The sequence below is a fragment of the Crinia signifera genome, chromosome 9 (genome assembly GCF_055691185.1).
Source record: "Crinia signifera chromosome 9, ASM5569118v1, whole genome shotgun sequence".
NCBI classification, from domain to species: Eukaryota; Metazoa; Chordata; class Amphibia; order Anura; family Myobatrachidae; genus Crinia; species Crinia signifera.
Window position 1 is genome coordinate 6857793 of NC_139225.1, and position 15910 is coordinate 6873702.

The 15910-nt window shown below is 44.4% G+C and overlaps 1 protein-coding gene across 2 annotated transcripts in view; it reads left to right on the top strand.

Moving 5' to 3' along the window:
- Positions 1-15491, top strand: part of SCAI (suppressor of cancer cell invasion) — a 108317-nt gene extending 92826 nt beyond the window's left edge. For both annotated transcript variants that reach the window (XM_083160982.1, XM_083160983.1), the window contains exons 12-17: positions 3603-3702; positions 4150-4231; positions 6265-6337; positions 9597-9770; positions 13588-13688; positions 14683-15491. In XM_083160982.1, coding sequence (XP_083017108.1) covers positions 3603-3702; positions 4150-4231; positions 6265-6337; positions 9597-9770; positions 13588-13688; positions 14683-14829 — 677 coding nt within the window. In that variant the 3' untranslated portion in view covers positions 14830-15491. The remainder of the gene's footprint in view (positions 1-3602; positions 3703-4149; positions 4232-6264; positions 6338-9596; positions 9771-13587; positions 13689-14682) is intronic.
- Positions 15492-15910: the final 419 nt, after the last annotated feature.

Consider the following 15910-nt stretch of genomic DNA (forward strand, 5'->3'; position numbering starts at 1 on the left):
TACTGGGGACATGATATGTAACTGGCACTACTGGGGACATGATATGTAACCGGCACTACTGGGGACATGATATGTAACCGGCACTACTGGGGACATGATATGTAACTGGCACTACTGGGGACATGATATGTAACTGGCGCTACTGGGGACATGATATGTAACTGGCGCTACTGGGGACATGATATGTAACTGGCGCTACTGGGGACATGATATGTAACTGGCGCTACTGGGGACATGATATGTAACTGGCGCTACTGGGGACATGATATGTAACTGGCGCTACTGGGGACATGATATGTAACTGGCGCTACTGGGGACATGATATGTAACTGGCGCTACTGGGGACATGATATGTAACTGGCGCTACTGGGGACATGATATGTAACCGGCGCTACTGGGGACATGATATGTAACCGGCGCTACTGGGGACATGATATGTAACCGGCGCTACTGGGGACATGATATGTAACCGGCGCTACTGGGGACATGATATGTAACCGGCGCTACTGGGGACATGATATGTAACCGGCGCTACTGGGGACATGATATGTAACCGGCGCTACTGGGGACATGATATGTAACCGGCGCTACTGGGGACATGATATGTAACCGGCGCTACTGGGGACATGATATGTAACCGGCGCTACTGGGGACATGATATGTAACTGGCGCTACTGGGGACATGATATGTAACTGGCACTACTGGGGACATGATATGTAACTGGCACTACTGGGGACATGATATGTAACTGGCACTACTGGGGACATGATATGTAACTGGCACTACTGGGGACATGATATGTAACTGGCACTACTGGGGACATGATATGTAACTGGCACTACTGGGGACATGATATGTAACTGGCACTACTGGGGACATGATATGTAACTGGCACTACTGGGGACATGATATGTAACTGGCACTACTGGGGACATGATATGTAACTGGCACTACTGGGGACATGATATGTAACCTGCACTACTGAGGACATGATATGTAACCTGCACTACTGGGGACATGATATGTAGCTGGCGCTACTGGGGACATGATATGTAGCTGGCGCTACTGGGGACATGATATGTAACTGGCGCTACTGGGGACATGATATGTAGCTGGCGCTACTGGGGACATGATATGTAACTGGCGCTACTGGGGACATGATATGTAACTGGCGCTACTGGGGACATGATATGTAACTGGCGCTACTGGGGACATGATATGTAACTGGCGCTACTGGGGACATGATATGTAACTGGCGCTACTGGGGACATGATATGTAACTGGCGCTACTGGGGACATGATATGTAACTGGCGCTACTGGGGACATGATATGTAACTGGCGCTACTGGGGACATGATATGTAACTGGCGCTACTGGGGACATGATATGTAACTGGCGCTACTGGGGACATGATATGTAACTGGCGCTACTGGGGACATGATATGTAACTGGCGCTACTGGGGACATGATATGTAACCGGCGCTACTGGGGACATGATATGTAACCGGCGCTACTGGGGACATGATATGTAACCGGCGCTACTGGGGACATGATATGTAACCGGCGCTACTGGGGACATGATATGTAACCGGCACTACTGGGGACATCTGTGCCAGCACTACTCGGGACATGATATGTAACTGGCACTACTCGGGACATGATATGTAACTGCCTCTACTGGGGACATCTGTGCCAGCGTTACTGGGGACATGATATGTGACTGGCGCTACTGAGGACATGATATGTAACTGGCACTACTGGGCAAATGATATGTAACTGGCACTACTGGGGACATGATATGTAACCGGCACTACTGGGGACATGATATGTAACCGGCACTACTGGGGACATCTGTGCCAGCACTACTCGGGACATGATATGTAACTGGCACTACTCGGGACATGATATGTAACTGCCTCTACTGGGGACATCTGTGCCAGCGTTACTGGGGACATGATATGTGACTGGCGCTACTGAGGACATGATATGTAACTGGCACTACTGAGCAAATGATATGTAACTGGCACTACTGGGGACATGATATGTAACTGGCACTACTGGGCACATGATATGTAACTGGCAACATTTGGGACCTGATCTGTAACTGGCACTACTGGGGACATCTGTAACTAGCACTACTGAGGACATGATATGTAACTGGCAACATTGGGGACATGATCTGTAACTGGCACTAAATCTGTGCAAGAAAATGATTGCTTGGCATTCAAATTCAGTGCCTGAGAGAGCGCACAATCTTCGGACTTTGTTCATGCACAAATAAAATACATTTGTGTGTTTATACAACATAAATGCAAGATACCTCATTGAAATATTCAGAAATACAGAATAATCTGTTATCCAAAATATTTCTGTTCCCGAGCATTTTGCATAAGGGATACTCAACCTGTATTCTCTCTTCACTTCATCTCTCTCCAAGCTTTGATAAATCTCCCTCTACATTCGCGACCTTTCTCTGTGTGCAATGTGTTCTGTGATTAAGGCCATTTTGCTCGGTAAAGTTGAGCAAAAAATATACACATACGTATAAAAATGTTCTCCCAAATAGCCAATTTCTGTTTGTGCGCATTCACTAATTGACTGTAACTAAATTTATTGGTAGATTTGTAAACATAAATAAAGTTATTTAAAAAAAAAAGTACTAATAAAGGTAACTGTTGAACACCAGAGTGGGGTTGGGGGAACCTTTGGCACTCCAGCTGTTGTTGTACTACACCTTCCAGCATGCCCTGACAATTTGGCTATTTGGCCGTGTTCACACTGTTGAAGGGTATGCTAACAGCTGGAAGGCCAAAGGTTCCGCATCCCTCATCTATTGGTTACAAGGACCTATTTTAGTGTTAAGGTTACTGGTATCGAAAAGATTTTCATGTGGAACGATATATAAATAACACTTTCTGCAGCATTAGTTTTAAACGGGATTTTGGATTATGGGGGCATTTCCTATAGTCGGAATCCTGGCCTTTTATCGCTCTGCACCGCAGAGACTACACAGGCGTAATTCAATGTTCCGCCTGTCAAGTGGCGAAAAGTGGGCGTGTTCGAGAAAAACGGCCATGGAGTATCGAGAACCGGCCATGAATTTGACAATCAACGGCCATTTCTGACAAAACAGATCCGACTTGCTTTAAAATCGGATCTGTTTTGTCGAAATCCGCCTTCAATGCTGTCAGAAATTGCCCTCGACATTGAATACCACCCTATAATGGAGTTATTACAGTGTTTTCATTAATTTTCATGGTTTATTTAAAATGATGCACTAAGATTTTTTTTTAAAACCAACTCGCTGCATAGATACAGTACATGTGTTTTTTTTTTCTTTTGGGGTGCAATCCTTCCTCTATACGACGCATCATCATTATTACTGCAATAGATTAGCAATCTGCATTCGATCTAAATAATTTACTATCTAAAAAAAACAACCTTAAGAGGTAATATAAAATTGTTCATTTATAAGTCTGTCACGGTCAGATTGCACCATTAAAAGTCACCACATTAACCAGCTCTCCGGGTGGTCTGCAGACTGCATGTTGAGGTTGGGGAGGTTTCCAGCTGAAGCTGCTTTGTTGATGGATCATTACAGGTCCCTATGATTTTGGAGGAGTCCTCACCAACTGCAACCGAGATGTTGTCAACGGCGACGCTATACACAAGAGGAATCAGACCTGCAAAGAGATGCACTGGTGAGCCGCGATCATGGCAGGTTTTATTTCCGAGGCCATTTTTTATTTATTTTGTACAAATGCTGCAATATGAACTGTTTGCCGGCGTGTTCTTCTGGCCCTGTTATAGAGGGAGTATTGGATCATACTGTAGGTATAATTAGGTAATGCACACAAATACGGGGATTAATTATTAACCGTGAACGGTTTATCACTCTACACTTTTTCACTTTTTTAAGCTTGATACATCTGGCACTTTATTAATTTATTTATTAAAGTTATATTTAACAGCGAAGCACAAACAAGACTTGCGGTGTTGTCGCAGAAGCTTGATCATACAATAATCAATTACTCATCTATATAGTAGCTCATGGCTTTGTGTTAGCTTCTTTTTTTCAGGTACAGTATTGGTGCCCATGGTGCCACCCTGGGATTTTCACTTCGTTTTTTTTTTTTTTTTTCGTGCAGCCTTCATCCTGGAGATCTCTACCCCTTCACCAGGAAACCCTTATTTGTCATTGTAGATTCATCCAACAGCGTGGCGTACAAGGTATGTTCTCATGTTTCTGGATGTGAAACCGCCAAGACTGCGGAGAATACACCAACCAAGTTACTAGGGAGGGAATAGGTTAAGGGAATACGTGGTCATCGCTGGAATTATTATTATTTTTTTTTGCAGTGGGCGTTTGGTGACAGCTGCTGGGCACGTTGCTTCCTGCAGTTGGGCACAAGCTGATACTGTATTTAGATGGCATTGTTAGTAATGCTAGCAGCCACAGCTGTGACTCCAACTGCTGTCAGAAGCCTCCGCTGTCCTCTTGGTATTTAATGTGACAGACATGGAGGCCTGCCAGTTGTGGAACTTGTTATTAGTCAGAGCTGACACAGATCTGCAGCTTGTAGTTCCCGATGGAATGAGCAGTGACTTTTTTTTTTTTCTCTCTCCTCCTTCAATACTTGAACAGACTAGTTTGGAATGGTTGTATACTAATCCAGAAAATAAAGTCACAGTAAATATGTTATATAGGAATGTATTCCGAGTGCGTAAAATGTGTAGACATGTAATTCTTGTGTATTGTATACATGCAAATTGCCATTCCAGCTGTGCATCTGAACAGTGAGCCGGATTCATTGCAGTATGCGGAAAGTGCGAAGATATGCTAATTGAACAGCCACAGGGGTATCCAAAGGAGCCTTTGCAATTGCCCGTAACGTGTACATATTCACAACATGGAACAGATCCTGTCTTAGAGACATATTTACTAAATTGCGAGTTTAGAAAAGTGGAGTGTTGCCCAGAGTAACCAATAAGTGTTCATTCTAGCACTCTGCACCTTTCAAAATACATGAAGTTCCTCTTTCCTGCCTCTGGTGTCACTCTCTGCTGTGGTGCTTCTGGTCTATCTGGTCTGTACCTCAATACAGTCTGGTTTGTATCTCAATACTGACCAGACTGCACTAGAAGCACCAAGCCGACAGCGACACCCCTGGCAGGAAAGAGGAACTGCATGTATTTTTAAAAGGGGCAGGGTGCTAGTATGAATACGACAGTAAGACTATACTTAACATTTTGATTTGGAAGCAAGATTTACAGGAGCTATAAGGGAATATTTATCATAATTTATTATTATTTTGTATCCTCAATCATTTCTGGCAATCCTTTCACCCTACCTTAGTTTTTTTTAACCTTCTTTTTCTCCAAGAAAATAGAAATCCCTGTGTTTACAGTGGCGGATCAGAAGGGGTGCACTAAGGCACATGCTCCTTTCAGTAGAATAACAGGGTTGTTTTGGGTGATTTTCTTTTGGCTTCCTGAAGCAGGGGAAACAAAATCCCTGATAAGTGACAGCTCAAGCCGGCTTTTCAAGGCAAGTTGGTTAGCCCCAGTAAAATCCATTAGCCCTGAGAAAGTATTGTGGCTAATTGGATACCAGCCATAATACAACTGGATTTCTGCAAACAGCACTGTCTATGGTAACTTCTATTAGGACAGGCATGTCCAAACTATGGCCCTCCAGCTGTCGTGAAACTACACGTCCCATCATGCTTTGCCACAGTTTGCTAATAGGGAATGCTAAAACTATGGCAAGGCATGCTGGGATGTGTAGTTTCACAACAGCTGGAGGGCCACAGTTTGGACATGCCTGTATTAGAAGATTACGTATACAGTATGGAAACTGAAAGATCAAGTGTTACGGTGCTTTGTGGGTATTGGTTAGTAAATCAGAAGTGTCCTGTGTTTGTTATCTTGTGTACCGAGCTGTTGGAATCTCTTGTGCATATGAGGTGAAGTAATGTATGAGTGGTATATACGTATAATTTTTACTCTATTGGACGTTCTGTCCAATAGAGTAAAAATTATACGTATATACCACTCATACATTACTTCACCTCATATGCACAAGAGATTCCATGGTGATTAAAAGGTGCATTCAAATGGAATAATTGTACCCATATTGTACTTTATATTTTATATAATTTTACCATAGTACAACCCCTTTACTTTTACTTTACTTTAGTATGACATGATATTATGTGTATGTGCCTGTTCCAGTGTAACTCTCTTTGTTGTTGTTGTTGCAGAATTTTACCAATTTGTTTGGCCAGCCGCTGGTGTGCCTGCTTTCCCCTACTGCGTACCCAAAGGCTTTACAAGGTATCGCTGCCATATAAAATGTTGTCCATGTTAATATAGCCGTGTGCATTGGGGTGGCTGTCATAAACATATTTCTTTCTTCTATTTGCTACCATGTATTTATTAATTTACATACTTAAAAAAATATATATATAGCTGCATTAACAATTGAATCAAGTAAATGGCTCCTATCCACTAGTGCCAGGGTTCCCAACCATTTTTCTCTCCTGTACCCCTTCATTAAGCTTGGAGCTGATGCTGCCTCCTCCCTATAGTGTAAACGGGATGATTACCCGTTTACACTGCCCAGTAATCTTGGTCCGACCCGGGTAAAACCTTTCTTTTAACTGCTGGACCCTGGTTTTTCATAATGGTTGCTTTCACACTGCACCGACAACCTGGGTCGGACCAGGGTTATTTGTGCGGTGTGAAAGGGGTTTAACCACCCAACAATAACCCGGTTCTGAGATGCAGTGTGAAAGGGGTACAGGTCTGGTAGGCGGTGATGGGTTATGTAATACTGTACTGCAGCGGCAGGTTATGTAATACTGTACTGCAGCATCGCAGCACAATGCCTGATATTACAACCAAAGAAGCTCAGTTCCATGTATGTGGCAGTCAGTTCCTGGCCGCCTTCAGCTTTCTGGGGCCTCTGTGATTACTGAACTCGAACAGATCAGCAAGTTAAACAAAGCGTGGAGTGGACTGGCGTATTTCCAAACACACACAGTGTCGCAGCACTGTCAGTAAGTGCCAGTGACATACGTCTTCAATCCATTGCTCTCAGAAGGAGAACATGAGAATACTGATTTATCCATTCAGTGAAATCATTTGTACAAAGGGAGATGCTAATTATTTACATGAGGACATCTCAGGTATGTAAGTGACATCAAGCTGTAAGCATGTACTAAAGACAGTGATTAAGGGTGTGTATTAAAATACATCGCCGCCCGTTTGCCGCGATGCCAGCGCATATGTATTGACATATGCGGCTGGCATCGCAATGCGGTGACGGAGACCCCCCGCGATACCTGGACTGTGGTGTGCGGGGGATCTCCATCATCTCCCTGCCGCCTGCCTCTCCCCTCACGCCGGGGACAGCTAAGCAGGCTGTCCCCGGTGCCGCCTCCTCCCCTCTGCAGCCAAGAGGACATCCGGTGGCTTTACTAGGGGGAGGCAGGGCTTACCTTCCGGGTCCAGGAGGGAGGGGGACAGGGGGGTCGGCGGGTTTGCGGCAGAGGCGTCGGGCGGCGAAAAGAAGCCCATAGGTTTCTATAGGGTATCGTGGCGGCGGGGTTTTAATACATAGGAAAATGTGGTAAAACAGGAGTTTTACCGCATTTTTCCCTTAGTACATCTTACCCTAACAACGGTGCACTAAGCAGGTGACATATACGCATATTATAAATCCCAAAGATCCACTCCATTGCAGGCATAATAGTGTAACAGCAGCGGGTTTAGTGTAATAGTAACGTAGACTGCCTGAAACCTGGTCAGATATAGTATCTACACACACCGTCAATAATAAAGAAACTGTGGCAGGGCATGCTGGGACTTGTAGTTTCACAACAACTGGTGAGCCACAGGTTAGCCTGATCTGGCGCTACAGTTCTCAACCTGGAATATAGGTACAACCAGGTGGGCACTTGCTGTGACATGTACGCAGAATAATGACAGTGAAGCATCATAAGTCAAGACAATATAAACATAATGTGCACATATTCCGATAAATATTCCGCGTCAAATAAAAGAGTTTATAATTACAGTAGTACATTGCAATAGTTTTTGTTTAGAAAAGTTCACAAATACACAGAAATATATAAAAAAAAGAACTGTATGAAGGCCATGAGTCCGCTGCCACCACAACACCGCTACAACCAGTGTTACACGTACGGATGAAATGAGTTCACCTGGTAGTCAATGAAATCGGGGGACCTTGGGCGTATACCCGTGCTTCATACCATAATGTAAGCATTTCCCAACCTGCTCCTTTAGTGACAGAGAGGGGGTTTCTATATAGCTCTCCCAAGTGTTTTCGGTAAACTTTTATTTTTGCAAGGGCGCTCCCAGCCATTCCATCCTAAAGGTATGAAATAATTTGTTTATAAAAAAGGGGAGAACGGAGGAGCTGTAGGGTGCAGCCAAAGCTGAAGAATACATTTCTTGGCAGCTGCTGATAAATTGATCATCTCATGACTCCTTGCGGAACTCGGGTCCCCGCTGGCATAATGCCAAATATTGCCCACTCAGAGGTTAAGGGAAAGTTAGATACTTAGATAGTTAGATGCTTGAACCCAAAAACCTCGGACTATTGGACATTCCCACAAGCAGTGGTACAATTCTGCCCTTTGTGAACCCCATCACAGGCATAAGTGATTATCGATCAGTCCCATCGGATAACGCCGGTGTGGTGATGTCCGGTGTAATATATTCAAAAACAATTCTGTATAAGAAATCACAGGGACCAATTTAACAGGAAGTTCAAAGGATTTGAACAATTGTTTGGTAGTTAATGATAAGAAGTGGTCCTTCCATTGTGCCAACCCAGTTTTTAAATAGTCATACTGAATAAAGAGTTCTCCAATTCCAACAGGTTATCCAATGGATTATTATAATCGTTTCGGTAAAGCACCCTGGAAAGACCAGCCATAGTGTTGGGCATATATGTCCAAGGAAAGTATTGCAGAATTGGGAAGTTTTCTAGCGCTCGGGTGCTCGTCTGGGGGTGTATGTCCCCAATGTGTATCCAATAAGGTACAGGTGTCACTCCAGGTCTGGTGCAAAGGTAAACTTTACTGTAATGGTCAATGTCGTTTTTCGGAAACGCCCGTCTTTAGGACATTTGTGGCGTAAATTATCCCCATTCAAAAAAGTTGACTCTATGGCGCGGTTGGAATAGATAGTTACCTCCTTTTGCCTCCTTTATCTTTTTTAAAATGCTTAGCATGAAGGCACATATGTATAACGTGTCATGTAAATCGAAACAGTGTTTTTAGGAACATTTGATCCATCACACTGAACTAATGGAAACAAGGTACCCAATTCAGGGCCATACGTAATGCCAATGCTCGCGTAGTCGAGCAATTATTTGCAATTGCACAAATGTAAAAACAAGGATAGGGAGGGTCCTGCTCATGAGAGAGCTTATACTTCAACTGGAAGAGGACACAGGAGAAACAAGTAGGGATTGTGGTTCGAAGACGGGATTGGGGCATTTATGAGGTAGCGTTAGTGTGAGTAGTGCCTGCAATGGTTGTGTAACCGTTCTCTTCTCTTACAGATCACTCTCAGCGCGGCAGCCTTTTCACCCTGTTCTTAAATAATCCACTTATGGCATTCCTGTTCATATCTGGCTTATCGAGCATGCGCAAAGGACTCTGGGACAAATGTCAGGAACACCTACGAAAAATCAACAGGGATATTGCCCATCTCTTGACGCATTCCAGATCCATAGGTAAGGGATGGAATTCATTGATTAGTATTCTCTGTTCACTGTATGGCTCAGGCAACATTTTATAATATTATGGTAAATTCAGTTTGTTTTATTTACCAGTCTCAATGTAGAAATAGCTAAAATTCAAATCTATAAATAGAAGTGTTTGTCTGTGAATGCTGGGGGGCTGCGTTCTTGGAAAAGAAGAGGAGAAGGTTTTAATAGGTCAATAAATGCCTAAATCAGTACTTCCCAAACTCCGCTAGAATGGTCAGGTCTGTAGCTAGGGGTGTACTAGCAGTGTCGCCCCACAGAGCACAGGGCTGTATCGGCGGCACCACTGCTGACCCCACAGTCACTGCATTTGGATAGCCAGGTTCTCTACCGGTACGCCTGGAGCATCCTGAGGTAGCTACAGTTACTGGGGTCAGCGGTCATGTCCCCTTCATTATGTCATTGGCCTCACCATCTGTGACCCCATCTCCACCATAATGCCATTTGTCCGGGGACGTGGGTGGCACAATGGAATACAGCCGTGTTACAGTCCAGGTTTAAAGGATATTTACAAGAAAAAATGGATAGTTCGGCACAGGTGTTTATAAAAAGATATTCAACTCCCAATACCTACAAATATTTAGATTGAAGAGGTATACATCATTTATTAAAAAAATATGACGTATATGTTACAAAAAGAAACAAACAGATGAAGAAACACTTTCCGTTGTATGAGACGTACAATCAATAGCAATTAATACCTCACCCAATAGGGATGTTGTAGTAGGCTATACTTTGGGCAAAGTCTGTGGCGGCACCACCGCAGATGGCTTAGGGCGAAGCCCCGGACAAAGTGCTGGTGCATCTGTTCCAAATAAATACAGTGTCCAAGTTCATCCAAAGATGCAGCCTGAGAAAGGAGATTGACTCTCCGAAAGGCGAAGCTGAAACTTATTTTGCACATTTTCATCAAGCAGTTTGGATGCACCTAGGCCAAATACCTTTTTACAGGCCAGAAAGTCACACATCGAATGCATCTAAACACTGTGTAATTCACTTTAACTTACTATTAGATGTTGACTTTATAGTCTTAACTGATAACCAGAATTGCACCATGTGCACACGGTACGCAGTCACTAGGTCAACTAATAATGGTCGACATAACCAAGGTGGACATTGTGAAAAAGCCTAAAACACTATACACAGCTTAAGGATGACAGGCAGTCAAAATGTACTTAAATTAATATTATTTCTGAAATATATCAATAATAAACTTTTGGTACTTGTTTCCTAGCACGGCCACAATCGCGGGCATCGTGTGTCATTTTTAGTGGTATACGACGCGAACGACGCAATGCCCCCGATTTTCCCATTGAAATGCATTGAAAACAGTGAAAATCGTGTCGGTCGCGTCGTATGCGGCTAAAAAAGGCTTAAATGGTGCAGACGCGATGCCCACGATTTCCCCATAGGAAACAATGTTAAATGGCTCAATGTACCCGCGATGCCCCCGATTTCCCATAGGGAACAATGTTAAATGCCTCAATTTCACCAAATCATCATAGTGAACCATGGTAAATGGGCCAGAAACCCCCAAAAACACCCCTGAACTGTGAAATTTCCCCCCCCAAACTATTTTACGCCACCCCACGATCAACACGAACCCGAAGCGTGGCGAGCGCAGCGAGCCCGCGAGGGGCGGCGGTACGCGTCCTCCGACCTTTTCATACCCCCACTATCCACGTCGGCGTGGAGTTGAGAATAGAATAGTGTGGCGAGCGCAGCGAGCCACCGAGCCCGAAGCGTGGCGAGCGGACGCGGATACCTTCACAGGTAAACGCGTCCCTTCGCGGGCTTCGCAGGTATCCGCGTCCCCTCGCGGGGCTCGCTGCGCTCGCCACGCTTCGGGCTCGGTGGCTCGCTGCGCCCGCCACACTATTCTATTCTCAACTCCACGCCGACGTGGATAGTGGGGGTATGAAAAGGTCGGAGGACGCGTACCGCCGCCCCCTCGCGGGCTCGCTGCGCTCGCCACGCTTCGGGTTTGCGTTGATTGTGGGGTGGCGTAAAATACTTTTGGGGGGACATTTCACTGTTCAGGGGTGTTTTTGGGGGTTTCTGGCCCATTTACCATTGTTTCCTATGGGAAATCGGGGGCATTGCGGCTAAATTGAGGCATTTAACATTGTTCCCTATGGGGAAATCGCGGGCATCGCGTTGCGGCCATCGCACCCGATTTTTTTAGTGCATGCGAATGCCCCCGATTTTCCCTTACGATGCCCACGATCATGATCGTTGTGGCCGTGCTAGGAAACAAGTACCAACTTTTATCCTAGAGGTGCTTTGAAAAAAAAATGCAGATATTCTTGGGAACCACTGGGTTAAGCCGTACTATACGCTATTTCATTACTTCTCGGATTGTTAGTGATCTGTTGACGATATATCAAACGTTTGACAACATCTTTTGATGTTTGAATCTCTCTACAGCTCTAATTAGCTGCAAAACGTAAATCCATTTCACTGATGTGGAGTAGAAGATATCAGTTCAGTGTGATTCTCCTTGGTCTGCTTGATCACAGGCAGAATCTAATATCAGTTTAGCTGCAAAGCGTTGGGGGTGGGGGGGGGGTGTAGGACATTCCTGACACGCACAGCCAGCGCTGATTGTAATGGACAGCCTTGTAGAAGAATGACTTAATAACGGGGCCACTTTGGGATAATCTGTTACCATTGCATTTTACAGCTTGAAATTATTATGTCTATCCCCTTTTAATCTATTTTCAGGTGTCTCAGCATTATCTTATTAATTGTAAAATCCTTGAACTGCCCATACAGTACAGTATGTGCTTTGATTGAATCATTTGGCTTGGCACCAAGCTGTGTTATCAGTTTGGACACAGTGACAACTGGGGACTTTAGCTTGACATAACATAACCGTGCTGCATATTTAGTGAAGAGAATCTTGTATGGTTGCGCTTCCCCTTCAAATACTATCATGCCAGGGCCAGGATAACAATGGGGCGAATGGAGCTGCAGCTCCTGGCCTCCACATACAAATAGGGCCATCATCGCGACAACAGGATGAACATCAGTCGCATCCGATTTTACACATTTATGAAAATGTTGTACTTTTATATCGCTAGGGAAACATTGCAGCGTATAGCCCTTTCAGAACGCACTCTTAACCCGGGTTATTGCTAGGTCGTTACGTCACTAACCCGGGTCTAGGTGCGGTGCGAAAGGGTCACCACGGGTTGAGCAACCAGGAAGTTCAGGAAGGGTTGAACACGGCTCTGGCCCGAGGTAGCACTGACCGCTCCCAAACTCTCCTCACCCTGCCCCCTGTTGATGTGCCGCCTCTGAGCCCTGCGTGACATCACGACTCTTCAATAAGCTGGGTCAGACGGGGGAGCTTTCAGAACGCAAATGCCTGTTTGCTTCTAGGATGGACACGTGTCCCTGTGCTGGGTGTGACCCCCCCATTTGCGGTCTGAAATGCAGTATTATAGTATATGGGTTCTACCTGCCTACATGGCATTGGCCTCACCTCCTCTTCTCTGACTAGGCCTTTAACATTAACAGCTCCGGGCCCATAATTCGGTCCTGATCATACGCTAAGTATTGGGGCAAGTTATGCTCATCGGTTCTGTGGGTTTTTTTTTTTTATTATTCACCTTTTGTATTTTCTCCTCTCTCTCTCTCTCTCTCTCTCTCTCTCTCTCTCTCTCTCTCTCTCTCTCTCTCTCTCTCTCTCTCTCTCTCTCTCTCTCTCTCTCTCTCTCTCTCTCTCTCTCTCTCTCTCTCTCTCTCTCTCTCTCTCTCTCTCTCTCTCTCTCTCTCTCAGACCAGGCTTTCCTTCAGTTTTTTGGAGATGAATTCTTGCGTTTACTCCTTACAAGATTCATATTTTGCTCGGTAACTCTTAGAATGCACAAAAGTTTTAAGGTAAGTGATTGCACTACAATGTACAGTATATCGTTCTCTGTTTTTGCCTTACAAATACACTACAGGGTAGACTCACTAAAGCACTGTTTGCACAAGCCCCCCGGCCCTACAGCAGCGACTTTGATGAATTTAAAATTGCAATAGGAGTAAATGCTAAACAAGCCTGGTTTATCATTTATTCATGTCACCATTGAGAAAGCCAGCGGCGATGAGTGATTTGTACAAACCAGGCCTTAGTAAATACACCTCTACCAGTCTAGTAAATACACCTCTTTACTAGACCACACTACCCCCTCGCAACTAAAGTTTGGGCACCTCCGCCGGCACCGCCCGGTCCATTGCTGCCCGCCGGAACCAGCAGATCCTCCTGTCTGCGGTCCCGGCGCCCCTCCTGAATGTCACTTCCAAAATGGCCGCCGCCTTAAAGCAGATCGTTATTTAGGATGCAAGTGGATGTCGCCGCCGCCTCCTCTAGTATCCTTAATAAACGTCTGCTGTGTGGGGCGGCCATTTTAAAAGTGACATTCTGACAGGAGGAAGATGACTGTCTGCTGTGGGCAGGCTCCATTGGTTTGCTTGCTGCATTCCCTTGTTTCATTGTATATACTGTTAACTTGCAAAACCAACAGTAACACTTTCTTGGGTATTGCATTCATTTAAATCCTCAATTTTCTCCTTACACACAAACTGACCAATCCTTGCACAGCTTGTGGCTTCATTCGGATAAATTCTAATCTTATTGGATAGAAAGTAATAAGACTGTCGGGATGTGTGGAGTGATTGGCTGAGTCTAACATGGTCATATACAATGTAATCCCCTTGTTCGGCTTGGCTAGTGAATGGCTGGATTTGTGCAGTGTGTACCAAAGGCCACCACATTGCGCTGTGTAAGGATATCCTCCAGTACAGCCTTGTTGCCAGGCACCCATCAGTAGACACAGTCATTCACTGGTGTTGTATCCTCTGCATCATTTAACAGTCCTTTGTCTTACAGGAAACTAGGAATTACCCAGAAACTTACCCTCCCCTTCCTCGGGATGAAATGGTGGAGAACCTTCATCTGCAGAAACAGATTTTGGAATTGGCCTCCATATTAGATGTGAGGAACCTATTCCTGGAGAGCACCATGGATGAATATTAAATACCACTTTTACTTGAACATTTTGTGACTTTTTAAAGCCACAGACCATGGATGGTGCTTCTTCCTCTTCCTCTTCTTCTTTTTGTTTTAAGTGCTAAAGCAAAGCTCTTGTACAGAGTGATTGAGCCTTTTTTGCTTTGTAAGTTCAAAGCTTTGGTTCTAAAACAAGCACCTCCCCTGAGCAAGGTACAGAGAAGCTGTGTCTGCACTTTCCCTGCCTCGTTCCCATATGTTCCGTAGTGTGGCACATAGTGCTTGTGTTTTTTCCGCTTGCAGGTCAATGGCAAAAGTTTTCCTGCGCATGATGTTTTAGGTGTTCTGTCCTGGAATGACGAAAATAACCCTCCTCCCCCCCACAGCATGGAGAATTTGCTTTATTGAAGACAAAGGAGGCAAGAGAAGTGTTTACACTCCACAGAACAATGTCTCTTCAGGATACAGTTTTTAAATACCCCATTACTGTACTACGGCAAAAAAAAAAAGGCTGCCATTCACATGCGGCCATATTGGATTATATAGCCTTTGTATTTTCATACTGCTGGACTATTAACTATGTTTACGATGGTACGATACAACTCTAATGTTAGTCAATTATACATGAGGCATTTGGGGGAAGGCACAGTTTTAATGATAATAATATTAAACCTTTTTTTTACATCCTTCATGCATCCCACCCATCCGATGTGTGCCGAAGAACGGAACTTTGAGTACACGGTTCAGGATCCCATGTGGGAGATGCGTTTTTAAGGAATACAGATTAGACCTGGAAGTTCTAGACGTGTTCGGTCATAGAAACCTGTATGATTTACTACCTGTGTCTATCACAGGATCAGCATCGCATAGTAGTGCCTTATGTGTTCTAGTCGTAGTTCATTTTAAGCATAACCAAAATTGTTTTTTGTTTTCTTATTTCTGCTCAATCGTAATTTAATGTCTTGTTGTAGGACAAGGGAACGGCTCGCCGAATTGAAGGCTTTTATTTTTTATTACCGGTGATAAGCAACAAAGATAGGAAGATACAGTACTTATTTCACTAATCATATGAAAATAGCACAGATCGTTCTAGTTTATGGCTTATCCT